Source organism: Pararge aegeria, chromosome 13, assembly GCF_905163445.1.
Source record: "Pararge aegeria chromosome 13, ilParAegt1.1, whole genome shotgun sequence".
Lineage (NCBI taxonomy): Eukaryota > Metazoa > Arthropoda > Insecta > Lepidoptera > Nymphalidae > Pararge > Pararge aegeria.
Window position 1 is genome coordinate 11,720,094 of NC_053192.1, and position 18,797 is coordinate 11,738,890.

Sequence of the window (18,797 nt, forward strand, 5' to 3'; positions counted from 1 at the left end):
ATATGTGGGCCCCATTGAAGCTTAGCATCTAAAGTTATTCCCAAAAAGATTGTCGTATCCACCAAATCCAACTCCTCATTATTAAGTTGTACAATGGTTTTTACTTGTTTAACATTCGGTAGTGTGAATTTAATACTCTTCGTTTTTTTTCCGTTAAGAGCTAAGTTATTAGCCTCAAACCATTGTACTACTTTAGCGAGACATATGTTTACATCGTCAAGATTTTTTTCACGACGTTTAATTTTAAACATCAATGATGTATCATCAGCAAACAATACTATCCCGTGATTGTCCTCAGCTAGGTAAGGAAGGTCATTCATGTAAATGAGGAATAGGAAGGGTCCTAATATAGATCCCTGGGGTACACCAATTTGCACAAATGACCCGTTAGACCGCTTTCCGTTCACGTCAACTTTTTGAATTCTATCATTAAGATAGGAAATCATTAAATCTAGAGCTATTGTTATACACAGTGGCTTTTCTTCCTACACTATTATTTAAAGACAAAAATAATTTTTAATTTGGTGTATTAAGAACCATCCTAGCGAGATAGTGAGTGTGGCCGACGATATAAATCAATATTCCGGTTTTCTCTTTCAGGGAAAAAAAATATTCGAATAAGTTTGTGGTACAGACATTTTGAATACTGCCCAGAGATACTATATGTCCTTGCTAGACGAAATAAGATCACCTTGTCTAAAACAAGCAAAATGCCCTTGTAAAACTTTTGGCGCTCTTTTTAGGTGTTACCTACAATATTTAATATTTATCTTGTTTGTTAATTTAATAGAATATTCCTTTACTTTTATTTAACTATATTTTTCTCTCTTTGGTTTTTATTTAAGAAAGCTACCTTTACCAATTCTTAGCTTTTTATTTTATTAATTTTATAATTTTCATAAAAGTGTTTTTACCTGCACTTGAAGAAAATATCAATTTTATAAATTTTTAAAATGCATATAAGAATTTCGTAACGGACAGGATTTGTACCTGCGACTCTCTGGCAATCGCAGCCTTAGAGCTTTTCCACTAAGCTATCGCTCTCATACCTCCGATGCCGCAATTATTATATGCCTTTTAATAACAGTATTATAGCAATTGTTTTTGTTTTCATACTTAATTATAATTGTACTTATATTTTAGCTATCTACAGAATGTCGTTTGACAATGTGTGAATTCAGTGAAAGCATATTGCCAGTCCTATTTAAGCTTTATGAACCAAGTATGGAGGAGAAAAACAAGGTAACTAGTTTTTTTTTAATTTGTTCCATATCACTCTACTTTTGGATTGTAGATGCGCGATTCCTCTTAAAAAAGTAGAGGTACTCAATAATATAATACTTGATGTAACCTGCCTTAATTTAATGTTAAATATGTTGTAGTGGAGCTTTTTGTGACAGAGCTTGTCCGTGGAAGTTCTATTGCCATGCTTATTTCTGCCAAGCAGCATTGTTGCAATGCTTTGTTGTTTTAATAAGGTTCATTACGGTCTGAAGGGCGTGCCTGTAGTAATAATAGGCACATGACGTTTAACACCTACGCTTCAAGTTGATTTCACACAGGGCAGCATGACATGTTCCTTGCATGCTGTAACTATGTTTATAGGCGATGGTTTTCCACTTACCATCATGTGTGCCATCTGCTTGGTATTATAATATAAATTTGGTAGCGCATTCAATATTTTTACTAATTACTAATAAAGCGATTTTTCTTTTTCAGTCTTTGTTATTTAAGTTGTTCAAAACAGCCGTATCAATTCACCATCCCGAGGGAAGATTACAAAAATCAAACGGAGCTTTAGCATTCAATTGGGATGTATGGAACAAGCATTTACACAGCATGTTGGAAATTGTGTGCTTGGAAGTCAATCAAGTGCAAAAAATGAAAAAGCAAAACGACACTACGTCGATGAATTGTGATTATTTTTATCATGTCGCAGCGTCTGCCTACTATCAGGTATTTTTTTGGTTATAATCATCATCCTCGGCTTATTAACGTCCCACTACTGGGCACAATACAGCCCAATTTCATAAATCAATCTGGTTTCGAGAATTTCCTGAAAAAAAAACAATAAATAATCATAATTACTAGTTTATAACCGAAAATTATATGAATGGGACTGGTAATGTAATCCACCTTATAATGTTTACTTTACGTACCTGCTATAGTGTGGTAGTCAATCAATGAGTTATCTTACCTCATAACTATAAATGCCTATATGTATAAGTTGCTAGCCGTTGCACGCGACTTCGCCCGCATTTGTTTTTGTTTTTAAAGCATATTTTAAATTGCGTATTCTTGTAAAAAAATAATCGGGTGTAGTTTTTAGAAAAGGTTGCCTGGCAGAGATCCAGATAAGGCCGCCTTTTTTCTTTTTTGAATTATGTGGTGTACAAATAAAGAATAAATAAATAAAAATAACTGCATATTACGTGTAAGTAAATGTTTTGTTTAGGTGTAGTCCTCACATTTTTAAACTCACGATAACTTTTACGTTAAATGTCCGATTGGTATAAATTAAAAAGTATTTTACTGCTATATACCTACCCTAGATGATAAAACTATTAATTTGCTTAAAAATTAATACTGCGATTCTAATGTAGTCCACTTTTATTTCTACCGGCCATCTAATGATATTTTAGAACACAAAAGCTGCTATTGCGACTTAACTATATATAATAATTCAACTTTTGTAGACAAAATATATAAACTTTGTAGACTTTTTGTAGACAACAATGATTACTTGAATATTTTTTTGTCTAACTCCCTTGCGCAACGGCGAGCGCTGTGATTTTTTTTTTTAAATAAATTATACCTTATGTTTCTGCGCGATCGTTTAGTGTTCTTTTGGTTTAAAATCGTTCCAATACTTTAGGAGCCTATTGGGTACAAACAAACAAACAAAAAAAAAATCGTTTTCATTATATTAGTTGATAAGTTATGAGGTAAAAAGAAATGCGAACTAAGCACGGTTTTTTTCTCCCTATATGTAATATTCACCATTATTATTGCAGATATTTAATATGCCAGAAAAAGAAAACGATGAATCTGGTGAATCTTCTGCAAAAAAGCTGAAGATATCGTATAACAGAAATAAATCGTTCGATGATTTAATTGAGGAACTACGGGCGAACCCCGTTCCATGGTAAGTTATTTTTTATATACATACCCGGGATATCGCTATTTAGTTAATTTTTTTGGTTTGACGGCCGATTGGCGCAGTGGGCAGCGACCCTGCTTTCTGAGTCCAAGGCCGTGGGTTCGATTCCCACAACTGGACAATATTTGTGTGATCAACATGAATGTTTTTCAGTGTCTGGGTGTTTATTTATTATTATTTTTTTTTAATTTATGTACTAGTATTTTTATATATTTTTTATTTATGTACCTACCAGTGGCAAAAGTTAAAAATCTGAAAAAAAGAACCGTGAATCTATAACCTGATGACATATCTTCCAACCACCCTAAGTTAAGCCTAGCCTAGCGTAAAGCCAACAAAAAAACTATTCTTTAATTCTGGGATGTTAATTTGTATGACTTATATTACGAGTATACTGGTTCTGTGTGGTGACGGCAGATTAGAATACGGTGGTCACAACCATCCCGCGGGTACCGTACGAGGTGACTAAGGGAAGAATAATAACGAAGAACGAAGAACTACCGTGTCTGTGTTACTACTATAATCTACTGCTATAAAAAAAACTCGTCTGCCCAGCGTGTTGATTATGGGCAAACACTCCCGTTGCGAGGTCTTGAGTCCATTGGTGGACTGAAATAGACTATAAATGATATTATGCCGGAAAACCGATGGACGCCAGAGTCCTCAGATGTTGGAACGCCGAACCCGTAAACGTAGCGTTGGTAGATTTCCAGATAGGTAGACCGACCAATTACAAAATACGTCTAGCTATGGATAGCAGTTGATATGACGATGATATTTTTTTACAATCGATTTTCAATGAAAGTTTGTTTGTTACGCTTTCAAGCAAAAACTACTCAACCGATCCTCATGAAATATGTATACATATTCTTGGAAGTAATATAGGATACTTTTTATCCCGACATTAAGCTCGGTTCCTTTGGGAGAGTGGGGTGAAAGTGTTTGACGATTTTACACCATAACTCAGCAAACAAAATCTACAAATTATAACCGAATTAAATAATTATTTTTGTATTGTAGAGTTTATAATATGTGTTTCATTTCGCCCAAACTTTGTGTAGATCTGAATGTGGTTGCAGATAGAGGACAGAACTCTACTCTATAAATTGAATGCCACATCAAAAAACAAAATCAAAACCAGACAAAGTCGCGGGCAACAGCTAGTTTTTAACAAAAACACCTCGTTAATTCGTTCTCCTTTTATCGTCTTCATATTAGTCTTATTTCCTAGTTTGGTTTTAGGGTCGGAATAATACATATGTACGTGAAACACTTCGGTCATTCGATGACGTATAGTCAAAATTTACTGCTAATACGTATTCTTGAAAAATGTATATCTGATAATAATAAAAACGTTAATTGGGCACGATTGGAAGAGTTAACGTGTTTGACAATAAAGAATATGCTCGTCCATTCAGAGGATAATGGCCGTGGAAATTATGAAGTTGTTTTATTGTCATTATGGAATACATGTGTAAGGTAAGCAGCACTGACAGCGTAATAAAATGTTAAGCTATTTTTAAGGCCATAAAATTAACGAGTCTAATTCTTTTTTATTCTAATAGATATAATAAGAGCCAAATTAGTATTTTAATAGACCTATTCTAGGCCTATTCAAAGGACTTCAAATACAAATTTTTCGATTTCAGTTAGTTAAGTGATAACTACATTCGTTAGCTTAAAACTAAAGCAACGAGGGTTATGAAGTCGTCCTGATCTAAGAATTTTAGCAGAGTATTCTTTTTTAACCATCTCACATTTAATTCTTATTAGCTAGAGCAATTCAATATAGTTTTTAAAAAAACGTGCAGCGTACCAACTCCGCATAGCAAGACAAAACTTCGCAAAAAGAATAGGATTATTAATAATATATGTAGTTTAATTTATAATATAAAATATAATTTAGTATAATTAAATTAATGAGAATTGCTACTATGAGGTAATAGTAGCAATTTTACAGGAAATAAATATAGGTTATCGGCAAGGACAACAAGTGATACCACCAATGTTTCTTTCAGAAATGCTGCCGTAACGAGTGCATCACAAAAAGCCATACATGCTGTTTTACAAGTAATTTTACATTTAGTGCCTTTAAAATATGAAAACGTTAAACCTTTAATTGTGTCATACATAGAAAAAGGAATGCCAGTAAATGATCATTCTCTAAATACCCTGAACTATTTATTTCACAAATTCTACAGGAAAACGTGCTATACAGACATAAGAGAAAAGTGTTTTGCATGGCTAACATATGGAAGTATTACTTCCATTGAAATATCCAATTTAAATGGATTTTTATTAAGGCTTTTAAGCAATGAAAATTTGCCTCTAAAGCTAAACTGTGATATTTTAAACCAGAATAATGTTTATAATGTTTTATTCAATACCACCGATGAGAGTATATTGTATAGTGAATTCGAATATAAGATTACAAAAAACAAAGAGAATACAATTAAAAGCGAAGAGCTGAAGAGTTTTGAGATAAATTCTGTTATGTTTAATTTAATACGGGTAAATATTGGAAAAATCCTCTCTGATAATATAGTTAAGTTGAGAGGATATAATCTTAAAGATATTGAGTATGTAAAATATTTGGAAATAGTCATCACATTTTTAGATTCACTCCTTAAGTACAAATTAAAGATAAGGGACGATGTGAAAGAAATGCCACTTTTTACTGAACTTAAAACCGCCTTAAATCTTTTATACGAAGCATTAACAAAAACTTTGAAAAGTGATACACAAATACGTGACAAAGTGTTGCTACTGAAAGGCGTTCAGGAAATCCTTTTGAAGGAGTACGATCATATGATAAATGTCGAAGTTCGTTCGCACATCAGAGGTGATTTTTTTCATTGTCTTAACGACATTATAAAACTTGATGTTAACTTGGACGATGATTGCTTTGATGAAAGTGAAACAGAGTTCAATGTGATTGGATTAAAACAGAATTGCATCTATGTATTAGCAGCGTACTGCAGAAAACGTTCCTGTTATACTGACGAGGTCCTTAAATGCATTCTTGACAGGGAATTGTACAGTTTTACCTGTAACTATGAATATGCCTTTCATTGTATAAGAATGCTTAATGACTCAACAGTGGAAAAGCAACCTCTTGGTAATACAATTTTTAATTCATAAACAATAGTATATATTATGTTTCTATAAACGATTATTATTGAAATTGATTTTCGTTTTCAGAGTTAGTGTTTAGCCTAATGCAGAACATGTGCAAGGAGATGTTCAGAAATCCAAAGGTCACTCGTTGTTTGCTTGAAATACTTTCGGCAATGCTCGAGCGAATATGGTCTCATAATGACGATATAATCCGCCAAAACTGTGTCATTATGATAAAAAGCTATCTGCAAAGATGCTCCGACAATTATTACCCTCCAGAGGTCGCCGCTTTAGTTTACGAATGTCTGGCAAAAATTGTCCAATTGAAAAGTTTACATGATTATGATGTCAATAATTCGTTCAAAAGGACACTCCTAGAGAAAATAGTTGAAAAAAGTGAACACAAAATTCGATTGTATTGTTCCCATCTACTGAGTGTTATAGGCGATCATTTCTGCGATGACGACCTACAATTTATATCTGAGAATTTATTGAACATATTTGTAATTAACGTGAGTAAAACCACATCTTTATTATAATATACTTTCCTTACTTTTCGTTATGTTTAATCCAGGGGTGAGTTCCGATTATCCTTAGCTAGGATAGTCCGATCTTGATATCCTCATACAAAATATACGGTAAGTTGATAACTGTTGCTATCAAATTATGCGTTTTGTATGAAGATGAGTTGCCAACCTGTTTGGAAAGTAAGTAAATCAGTTGACCCAATGTTAAAATAAAAAAAAAATATTGTTACATTTTAATTTTCTAGGTAAGTGAAAATAATGATATGGTATTAAGGGATGAAAAATTCAATAGAACAGCCACCGTTTTGCATACTTTCTACGTAATAGGCACAACTAAAAAGTCGTCAATACACAAAATAATATTAAAAGTACTGCAATTCCAATATGTAAAACCTATGGAAAATGATATGGTTAAGAAAGTTCTTAACTTGCTGACAGGAATAGTTATAGACAGTAATATTGATGTTTATATGAACAACAATGTATTGCGCGTGTTACATTACTGGTTTAAAGAAAATAATGGCTTTAAAAACTTACCGCTACACCTGTTTGGTTTCGCCGATATGAATCGTCTTATAGAAGAGCATATGAATTGGTTAATTCCAGCCGATGTTCTATGGAGTCATAACGGCATATTCGAAAATAGTAACGTTTTAAGATATGTTAGAGAGAAGAAAATGAAGTCTACTGAAAATATAATTGAGGTAAGGAACTAAATTAAAAGTAGCAATCCATTGTCGTACACTTGTTTGCTTAACATTAAATTATTCATTGTAAAGTCTGAAATTCTCCTGAGGATGTTCCAGTTTCGGAACGATACGTGCGTAGAGGGTACATGCCGAAGATCCGTTTAGTGTGGAGTATAATTAAGCTTAATTTTCATAATAGTAACGTAAGTAACGCCTGCTTCTATCCCAAGATCCTAAAGTTATTCGGAAAAATAGTTTGGAACACGTATGTGCTTAAGGTAATATTGGCTGGTTAAAAGTTTGGTTATTTTTTCAGGAATGCTTCTGTAACATCATAGCATTGTGTTTGCCTCATATCGTCATTCAAAAGTACAAACTCGAAGAGGAAAATTATTTCAGCTTGCGAGAAACAGCTAATGCTAACAGAATGTTTCAATTGACGCGACAGATTCTAAAGAACGGCAGATGGAGTAATCTGTTCGTCGAAAATTTGGGTGAAATAATGCTGTTATCTGCTGCACACGTGAAGGATTACGCTGGAGCGTCCGAGCTTTTTGGCGTGCAACTGTCGGAAAACGCTGACCCCTTCACATATTCTCGACGAGTATTTTCTGCTATACTTAAATATTTTGGGGTAAGTGATTCTGAACATTAACCAGTCGAATCCTCATAACTTTTCGTCCTGATTTGAATTTATAACTCTGCTTAGACAACAAAAGATTTTGGTTATATTTATGTTTCCAGTCTTATCTTTAAAACTGTACGAATATGAAAATGATTTATTTTTAAAGTCTTCCCAAGATAAATATAAGATTTTTTTATATATTTAATCCAATTATTCAAAATTCTTAATTCCATTTTTTGACTCTGAAAATCTCAATGAGTTAATCACAAAGAATATTCCTGAATATATGCAGGCTGAACACTTCATTATAAAAAAAACGTTCAGACATCTCTAAGCAATACTTCAGAAAGTATATACGGGTCGGTTCAAAAACTTCTGAAATTAAATGTAAACAACAAGCCCTTTGTTGTTGATCGATACATCAAATATATTATTTTATTACGTACTTTTAAACTTCGATTTTATTTTAGGAACTTATCGATGGAAACATTATGCAGTACATGTGCGAAAACCAACCGTTGATCATTTTAAATATTCTATTTAAGCTATGGAATTATGTGTTGCACGAAAAGGTGTTAGAGTTCAAAATACTGCATCTTCACTCTTATGTCTCTTGCATCGAAAATATTCCCTTGGGATACACTTCGGACGCTATTCTATGTAATTTTGCCTGTGATAGTATCGCTCACGGCATTAAAGGTTCACATAGTGAAGATGAGATCAAAATGTTTGTGGATGCTTTAAGAATTGTCATTACAAAAGTTTTAACCGAAACGCCCAAAAGTGTAGATAGTATTGAAATGTCGGTTCTTCCTAAAATTGTCTCAATATTGACAATCAAAACTGAAGAAGGATTTGTTTTGCAATGTAGTTCTTTACTAAAATATCTGACAGAGGATATGAAAGATTATTTAACTGGGAGTGTGGATGTCATTGATTTTGTAAACTTCATAACTGAATATAAGGAAGAAGAAAGTTCTCCAAGTTCTTCGAGAATTGACTTCGAGCATAAACTAAAAACATACACACTTAACTTATCTAACCCAAGGTAATTCTCTTACCAATTTTTTCGACTGATGATTATTCTCTGATATTTGGTTTACTCTAACAATTATTATGTTCTAGTTGTGACACATTATCAAGGATGTGTAGATTTTTGAAACAAAACAAAGAATTTGTTAAAGAATTATACGCGGATATTAATCGAAACGGGTTCTCCGAAATTTGTAAAACTAGTTTGGTACATCAAGTTATTCTTTCTTTGAACAACATCCTCAAAAATGCTACTGAAGAGAAGGTATTTCATTTTAATGATAATCATTGTTCAATTTATGTTTAATAATCATGATTATTGTGTTAGAATTCTTTAATTAAATTTAAATTTAAATTTTTTAATATTGGTCCTTAAATATTTGGTCGATTTTCTCAGATAATAATTGAAGCCTGTAACTGTCTAGCAGAAATTGGGACTTATGATATAAAAACACTCGTGACCGTACCACCTGTTGACACGCAAAACATTCTGAATCTAAGTCCTAGACAGTTCTTTTTGCAAGCGGTAATATTGAGCCTCTCCGAGCATCTTTTTAACGAGGATCCTACCGTGAGCAATAAGATCACAAAAGCTTTGAGTCGACTTTTGAAGTTTCGCGATGGGAAAGCAGCTTTAGGTGAAATTTTTTAACTGTACGAACTCCAGTTTATTTATATCCTAGGTTTAGTTTTTGAATAAAATCGACTTATTTTTCAGAGCTCATCGACGCTAACACGGAAATCTTGCAATCTCTCGTGTCCACTAACTGCGAGAATTTTGTCGATTACCAAATCGATAGTGCTAAATTTGACAGATGCAAGTCAATCGATTATTGGATCCCAATCAGAAGTGAAAATCATTCACAATGGATCATTCGTATAACTATGGGCTTACTAGATTTAGTTGGGTCCAACGCGAATTTTATTCCTTCTCTCCGATCTGTCTGTGTCTTAAAGGTAACACATTCTCACTATTTGCTACGTTTTTCCATTGATGCTTTGAACCACAGGTCTTAGCACATGAAGAGAAATATAATTCATTATTCATTTATTACATAAACTGTGTACATATAATGGTCTTATGAGTTAAAAACGGCTTACAGTTTGCCATTTCAGGCGTGCAATATTATTCAAGCAGTGAGCTTACAAGTAGTTACATATTAATTCTAAACATCGCCCGAATTTAAATTTCAGCCTGCAATTTGTGGAAAAATTCTGCCAGCTCTAATGGGACTAATTCTTGATTGCTCCACCGATATTCACGTGGGAATATTCGGGGAGCAAATTAATGAAGTGTTCAAATACATTTGGACTTTGAGCTTCAATGACAGTTTTGACAGTAGCGAAATTGATGGTGGTTCTAAGGTGTCTACCAAAATAAATCACGATCAGAAGATAATTGTTCAGTACTTGTTGGATGTGGTTGATTGCCTTCGTATGCAGAGGAACCATTACAAGGCACGGTAAGTAATATAACTGAAAACCTCGCAGTAAAAATAATGCGTTTCATATAGTATCTACGCGTAAGAAGTAAAACTTGTCTAGTTTTATGCTCTTTTAATATACGAATATTAAACTTGAGGTAAAGTGGCGTCATCTTACGTCTAGTCCGTTAGCGTTTCAACTTTTTGCCACCCAGTTTATCTGTTGATTAAAAATTCCTTTATCATCCCCAAAAGGTAGTATATAATGATATCCTTAATGTTGAATTCTATTATTTTGTGGTGGCTTATTTGAGATCCCAAATTATTATACATGCTTTTTCCGCCGAACAGCATTGCTTTATTCCGGTCTAAAGGGCGTCGTTGCCGGTGTGATTACAGGCCCATGCGGCTCAACATTTTACGCCTTACGCCTCAAATTGATTGACACATGGCGACACGTTGCAGGATGTGTCCCTTGTATACCAAGGCAATGGTTTTTAATTTTTTTTTCACCCAAGGTTTTGTGCTTTAAGACTTTCTGCGTGGTCCGTCATACAAATTATTACGATAAATAAAATGTAAAATTAGTAAGGTTCGTCAATTATTACTATAATAGAAAAAAAGTTGGTAATTTCTATCCGTTTCAGTAAAAGAGGACGCACGTCAGATACACTAAACTATCTTAATCTCGATTATCTGTGGGTGTCTTGGGGTGCGGCGGTGACTGAGCGCAGTCTAGCCGCCCTTTACTATGGCGAGTTATGGGCCGCTGCCAGCAACGGAGCTGTCCCGCCATCTTCACCTGAAGCCACGACATCTCTGGAGAACGGGGAGCACGTCCAAAAAATATTCAGAAGGGTTCGTTTCCATGCATCTTACGTTTTAACATTTTAGCAATACAATAAATATATAAATACACTACAACAATACACACATCGCAATTTAGCCTCAAATTAAGCGTAGCTTGTGTTATGAGTACTAAGATGACTCATGAATATTTTTATGAAAATTAGAAATAAATACATATAATATACAGATAAACACCCAGCCCCTGAAAAACATTCATGTTTATCACACAAACATTTTCCAGTTGTGGGAATCGAACCCACTAGCCTTGGACTCAGAAAGCGGGGTCGATGCCCACTGCCGGCCGTCAATGCCCTATTGGATCGAACATTTTATAATATTTCTTCACTTGTACACAGTTGTGGCTGGGAAGTATAATGCTCAAGAATGATGTTATTATTACACTAATAAGTGATTTCTTCACTAGTACACTGCCGTAGTTTTCCATCGTTAATCGTATTAAATAATTTAGGCAATCCGTTCTAGATATGAGTTTCAGGATTTAGTAAACGGTGTGACGTCCTGGCGCAGTGGTCAGCGTTGTGGTCTTATAAGTGGATGTCCTGGGCTCGAGTCTGGGCGGATGAAATTCAGAAATTTACAATTTTAGATTCTGATTTGGTCTGGTGGAAGGCTTCGGCCGTAGTTACTTACCACCCTACCGACGACGACGTTCCGCTAAGCACATTAGCGTCCCAAAACGACGTCGCGAAGAATCTAATTAGGGGTACGGGATTAATATAAACTGCCGTACACCAAACATCAAAGACAAATTCGTCATCGATTACTATTAAAAGAGATTGCAGTCGAGGGCTAACTTGTAATGAAATATTAAAAAAACGGTATTGTCTATTCGGTTCCAGTGTTATGTATCGATAGGCGAAATGGACGCTATAGATGGATGCGGTAATGCACATCTAACAAGTGAGCGTGAGAAACGCAAACATCTCATCAATACCGGCCAGTTCTCCGATGCGTTATTCCTGCACGACATTGCGCTTTCACGGGGAGCTCTTGACGAAGATATCCTCTATGGAACTATCACTTGTCTTCACAAGTCCGGGATGCATCATCTTGCTCTGCGGTATATTAAATCTTATCCGGAGAACGAGGAACTCGATGATGTTAAGTACGACTGTTTGTCGTATCTAGGTGAGTATTGTCGCTAACAGACTTTTTTTTAAATAAATAAATAAAAATAGTTTATTTCGTTTCTGACCTAGTTGTTGTGTGACACATGTATTTTATAATATCAGTCATGTCAGGAGCCCACTCTTCCATGTTTAAAGACAACATAAACAATTTAAAAAAAGAAACAATTGAGTATTGTGTCTTTCTTCCTTCCTTTGCACTTAAGTTGTGTTGTTGTAGCATTTTCACCAAGGACGTGTTAATCAAATAATAATCTGTATAATAACTTATAATCATCATAATTAAACCCGTGTGTTAGAATAGAATGGAATAGAAAGGAAAAGAATAGAACAGAACAGAACAGAACAGAACAGAACAGAACAGAATAAAATAGAACAGAATATAATGAAATAGACTGGATCCTTGGTGATGGCACATCCTTGGTGAATAAAGCAGATTAATTTTCATAGCAAGCATCTTTCTGTGACATTAATTGATTTATTTTTAAGGGTGAATCAGAGCTTTTCAAATGTTCTGTTAATTTTCAATACAGATTCACGAGAAAAAATAACTTTACTAAGCTATTTTTTATGTAAATAGTTGCTTTGAAGATTATATAATGACAGCAATTTATATAATTTAAACATAATAATCCCTATCGTCTTTTAGGCGATTGGAGCGATTTTGTTGATACGACAGAGTTGGAAGAAAAATCTAAAAGAGGCCACTGTAAGCATGATTCGATAATTAAAGCGATGCGGTACGCGTGCCTAAAAGATTGTATGAATTTACGTACCGCAATAGAAATCGACACGAAACTCGAAAAACCTTTGGATAGAGCAAAATTGGCGACTGCAAAATTATGTCAGAGTTTAAATATGGAAAACTGTCAAAACGTGTATCGAATCGTATCGAATTTACATCTGTTTCGCGATATTGAGACCTATTTTTCGGTCAGATGTGGTAAAATGACGATACCTGTACTTTTAAATGAGTGGAAAATTGAGAATCTACCAGCTTTCAATGATTTCAAGTATCTCGAGGGGTTAATATCACAAAGAAGTTTGATGCTGGAGCATATCTCAAAAAATGATTTTACGTGTTTACCTAAAGTAGACGACTTGCAATTAAAATATGCTGGTAAGTAAAATAATACTATTCTATTTTTATTCATAGATAATCAATAAATACACATTCATAAACAAAAATAAAACTAAACCTAGGACTAACATTGTATACACACTTAAAGTCCATCTAAACACGCGGTATCGATGTATTTTATAAAACCTAACTACATCACTCTCTGATACTCTTATATAAAGGAATGGTATAAAATGGAAACAAAAAACAAAAAAATATCACTTCCAACCTCACGATTGTGTTTCGTATAATGCGAAAAAGGAATGGAAATATATTCCGATACATTCATATAGGTCACCAATATGTCCATGATTACATTCAAGCAATATCAAATATACAACGTGTAAATGAAAACTGAAATAATACTTAACAGGCTTAATGTACTGTCTCTGAGACTTATCTGTAAAACCGAAAACCTGATTGTTTATGATTAAACCATTGCCAGAGTTTTTACTGAAATAAATTATTTTGATGTTTGTTGTACCCTAACATCAAACAAAATTGAAATTATGTGACTCATGTCACTTTATTAAGAACGCATCGCTTAGCGCGCAGCGGTAGTACGCGCGTGCCGGTATTTTATCTTCAATAGGGCCGTAAGTAAACACAGAATATTTTGAACTCGTTTGTATGGAGAAATAAATATGCTTCTTTTTTATTTAATATTTTTACAGGGTTATTGTTTATGAAGTACACTTATGCATCCTTCAACATTATTTCGTAATTTGGTTACACGTTGTATAGATTGTAAGAAAATGAGTTCATATTTCAATGCGATTCCTAAGTCCAGATATGTTGTAAGAAAATGGGTCTGCATTTCAATTCAATTAATGAGTCCTGATGTTTTAGAATTTGGTCTATCAAATCAAAGAATACAAATGGCACAGCGTCTTGTAGCAGCCGTAAAGCACGATGAAACGACGAGCCAAGTGGCCCTTTTAGAGAGTCAAATTTCTTGGGCCAAAGGCCATAAGGATATAGCGTTATCTTTGCTTAATGAAATCGTTACGAAGGAATATGAAGACAAGAAACTAACTGCGATGTCTTTAAGGTAACTTTATATGTGGTGTGATAGCTGATGCTCTCGGCTGTGTTGGCGTAACAAATAAATAAATCCCACGGGAACTATTATTTTTCCCGGGATATCAAAGTCTTATGCGAAATGTCTCTTTAGCTTTGAAGCTGTCCAAAGGTAACGAAAGCTATATATTTAAATAATCCGGGAACTTTATTCTGGTGCTTTTCTGGGATAAAAATGCATCTCTAAGTTTTACCTATATAATTATGTGACATATTTCAACATGATCGGTGCAGTGCTTGTGTTAAAACAAACAACACTTTCTTATTTCAGTATTAGGATGGATCTGTAGCCTGATGTTTCCCTTTTATCTTTAAACATACCGCATATAATAAGCTTATTGTTATTTATTTCAAGTCAGTTTTATTTGTCAGTATAATAATCTAATTCAATGTTCTTTTCGAAAAGTATATATTTTATAAATTTACCGCTTCCGATTGGAAAGTGAATAAAAACCTATTGTATCACTATTTTTGTTGAAAAACTATTGGCAATAAATTTTCTAATAATTATTCCAAAGCCAAATATTTTGATTAAGTAGTGTATCGCCTGCGGTGCGAAAATATGTGCTACATGCTTCAAAATAGCACGCCAGATCCTTAATAAGTTTTCCTTTTACCTAAAGGCAATACGGTTTGTGGATGGCAGAATGTAAACGTGAAAATGGCAAAGATATTATACGCAACTATTTGGAAAAGAGTTTGCAGAAATTAGGCGATAATGACGATGTAGCGACAAGATTGAAAGTTTACGCAGACATCGCTAAATTTGCTGATGCAGAATACAAACAGGTATTTACGTTACCTTACTCTTTGTAAGTACATTATTGAAATTTCACGAAATTAGGAATCGTTGACTATGTAAGCGAATACCTTCTGTTTAGCTTTTAAGATCGACTTAACTGCCACGATTTTTATAATTAACGATATTTTATTTTAGGCCATATGCAAAAATATATCTGACTAAATTAAATAAGTGACGAGGTATAAAGAAAAAACATTGTTTCATATGAGATGTTACAAACAGTTGATATTATTCTAGTTTAGTTTTTTCTGTAACACCACTGAAATTGATAAGCTGATAGTGATTGTTGGTTTTAAACTAATACTTCAGTGAAAATAATATGTATTGATCAGTGTTCGATGTTTCTTAACTAGTTTAGTTAAGAAACAACAAGCAATAATAGATCAAAAAAATATTATTTCAGGTTGTAAGCTATATGGACTCTTCTGTATTCGAGATCAAAGTAAAATGTATAGAAAACATGCAAGACACAGCGGCGTCGTTGGTGCAGTCACAGAACAATCTAACAAGGTAATCGCTTTATCTTATTTAAACTAACCTGAATCTGTGTTTGTAATTGACTGCAAAGATCCAAAGACGACTGTGTTATGTTATAGACCAACTTGAATGCGTTTTTTATATGATAAATATATATTGTCTGTCGAAGAGTTATGGACTCCTCGACCACTTTCAGTCGCAAAGAGAATGGTCTGAATCAAGTCCCTAGTGATATTCAACTAGTTAGCGTATCTAACTTTGTAGTGAAGTTAATGTTTCAAATGTGTATGGAGTTGTAAAATTTTAATGTTTGGTTATCCATATAAAATTACAGCTTAATAAATATAAAAACTTTCGTTGTAGGTGACTACTGCAGATAAACTCGCAGGTCATGCTAAATCAATTATATTCTTGCATTGTTTTATTTATCTATGTGTGTTTGCAGGGATGAAAAGAAGGCGTTAATGACCAGTAATGCATTTAGTCGACTTGACAAAGCAGAAATCGATAATACTAGAGCCGAAAAGGAAAGTGCCCTAAAGTTAGCTATGAGGTAACATTTAAATTCGCAACTTATATATTTTTCGTTTATAAAATCTACAACTATCTCAGTCCCGTGTTCGTTCTGACGACACGGGGATAGTTGATATCTTAATATATATAAATCTCCTGTCACGATGTTTGTCCGCGATGGACTCCTAAACTACTTAACCGATTTTAAATTAAATTGGCACACCGTGAGCAGTCTGGTCCAACTTAAGAGATAGGATAGCTTAGATCTTTAATTATAGTTGCAATTTTATTCTATTGCAAATTATTTGTCTATAATTAATTGACAGTCACATGACAGTCATACTACTATACTCATTTAAGGCTTAGCGATACTGAATACTTTAAAAACAAAATCAAACGCAGACGAAGTCGCGGGCCGCAGCTAGTATATATATATATTGATAATATGTTAGAAACACGGCTGCGACAATCTTTCAACTTATTGCTGTTAGAGTTGTAGTTACATGTAGCTACCATAATAACAGTATTTATGGAGTCTTCTGTACTGCTTAGTACTACTTTTAAACGCTAAGACTCTTTCGGCGTTGGTGTTTCTTGCCATGTATAACTTAAAGTACCTTCATTGCAAGTGGAAAGTAGATTTTATTGCTCTTACATGCTTTCGATCAAGCATGAAACTCATCTAGCTTAATATTTTATATGCTATTTTTAGGAACCAGAGGTAAAATCTTAATTTAAAAAAAACAATCGTGACTACACACACATATATGTTTAGTAGAAACAAGAGTTTACACGGAACTAATAAAACACTCAACAGATAACTTATTTAAAGAAATTCAATTTATAAATCGAATTTACAACAAAACCAAAATGAGCAGGTTGACTTTCCAAACGGACAGGGGTTCCCCTTCAACTATGTAGTTGACGGTACCCGAAGATTCTCTCGAATGAAGCGCGCACCGCCTTTTATAGTCTCTAACACCACCACTACGCGTTGTCCCCTCCACGATGACGTGTAGTGACGATTTCTCCAACACTATATATATATGTGCACCACCAAACTATTTTCTGTATTTGTTTTCTTCGTCAATGGTTGCCTGGAAGAAATAGCTATGGAGCGATAAGCTGCCAAATTATATACGTTGTTTTGTTATACTTTTCTTTTTATATGTAATTTTTGTGGTGTGCAATAAAAGTATATTCATTCATTCATTCATTAAAAAGAACTGTTGCGTGAATAATCTGTGTTTCAGGTACTACTTGTTGTCTTTGTCGCAGTGTGACGGAAATAATTTGTCTGTGTTCCGAGTGATATCTCTATGGGTTGATAATCCCGGCCTCGACTTGGAAGATGCTAGTGACGCTGACAGCGGCCCCTTAGGGCAACTACTGCACGCCATACCTTCGTGGAAGTTCATTACGGTTCTACCGCAACTTGCTCCAAGAATGTCTAACGAAAATACTCCATTTGCACGCCATCTAAAGCAAATAATAAGTAAGTAAACTTGCCGTTCCTGGCGGCAGATCAGGATACACTGGTCTTTTGCTCAACGCGGTTGTTTTACGAGGAGACTTAGTGAATATAACAGAGACCGGACATCTGCATCCTCAGATTCACTACTAGCATCTAATGCGATCACCAGGAGGCAAACCCTCCTATTGGAAGAAGCCTTTAGTCCAGCAGTGGACTTTTTTTTTCCACCACAAGTTAGCCCTTGACTGCAATCTCACCTAGTGGTAAGTGATCATGCAGTCTAAGATAGTAGCGGGCTAACCTGTTAGGGAGTAGGGTAGTCAAACCCCTAAGCGGTTCCCACGCGACATCGCACCGAAACACTAATTCTCTTAGCGGCACGTCTTTGTCGGTAGGGTGGTAACTAGCCACGGTCAAAGCCTCCCACCAGACCAGACCAGACCAGAGAAAATTCGGAAATTATAAATTCCCAAATTGCGCCTTCTGGGATTCGAACCCGGGATCTCCTACTTAAATTCACCGTTCTCACCGTTGACACACTGTCATAGGCTATTGATATATTGTAGTATTATCACAGAGGACCTTGCCAAAGGCATCGTAAATAAACTCCAGGTGTAACAACAAGCCGGGTCTGAGACTTTGAAACTAGGTGAGAAGCAAAGAAAGACGACAAAAGACCAATATAGGATATACCGCGGAAAGAACTGGGGTGTTGACAACGTCTGATCTGCCTTTACCACACGGCTTAAAATGACGTGAA

General features: G+C 34.5%; 1 protein-coding gene across 3 annotated transcripts in view; it reads left to right on the plus strand.

Annotated features, from left to right (window-relative positions):
• The window catches only part of LOC120628598 (serine-protein kinase ATM), a 34,590-nt gene that overhangs the window by 4,322 nt on the left and 11,471 nt on the right, over positions 1–18,797 (plus strand). For 2 of the 3 annotated variants that reach the window (XM_039897054.1, XM_039897053.1), the window contains exons 6-26: positions 1,144–1,242; positions 1,720–1,956; positions 3,015–3,145; positions 4,403–4,639; positions 5,179–6,278; positions 6,362–6,789; positions 7,050–7,508; positions 7,810–8,127; positions 8,589–9,166; positions 9,244–9,415; positions 9,548–9,788; positions 9,869–10,107; positions 10,345–10,613; positions 11,222–11,432; positions 12,284–12,572; positions 13,221–13,691; positions 14,541–14,742; positions 15,395–15,560; positions 15,977–16,083; positions 16,496–16,603; positions 17,817–18,058. In XM_039897054.1, coding sequence (XP_039752988.1) covers positions 1,144–1,242; positions 1,720–1,956; positions 3,015–3,145; positions 4,403–4,639; positions 5,179–6,278; positions 6,362–6,789; positions 7,050–7,508; positions 7,810–8,127; positions 8,589–9,166; positions 9,244–9,415; positions 9,548–9,788; positions 9,869–10,107; positions 10,345–10,613; positions 11,222–11,432; positions 12,284–12,572; positions 13,221–13,691; positions 14,541–14,742; positions 15,395–15,560; positions 15,977–16,083; positions 16,496–16,603; positions 17,817–18,058 — 6,304 coding nt within the window. The remainder of the gene's footprint in view (positions 1–1,143; positions 1,243–1,719; positions 1,957–3,014; positions 3,146–4,402; positions 4,640–5,178; positions 6,279–6,361; positions 6,790–7,049; positions 7,509–7,809; positions 8,128–8,588; positions 9,167–9,243; positions 9,416–9,547; positions 9,789–9,868; positions 10,108–10,344; positions 10,614–11,221; positions 11,433–12,283; positions 12,573–13,220; positions 13,692–14,540; positions 14,743–15,394; positions 15,561–15,976; positions 16,084–16,495; positions 16,604–17,816; positions 18,059–18,797) is intronic. The other variant, XM_039897055.1, reaches the window with a different exon arrangement.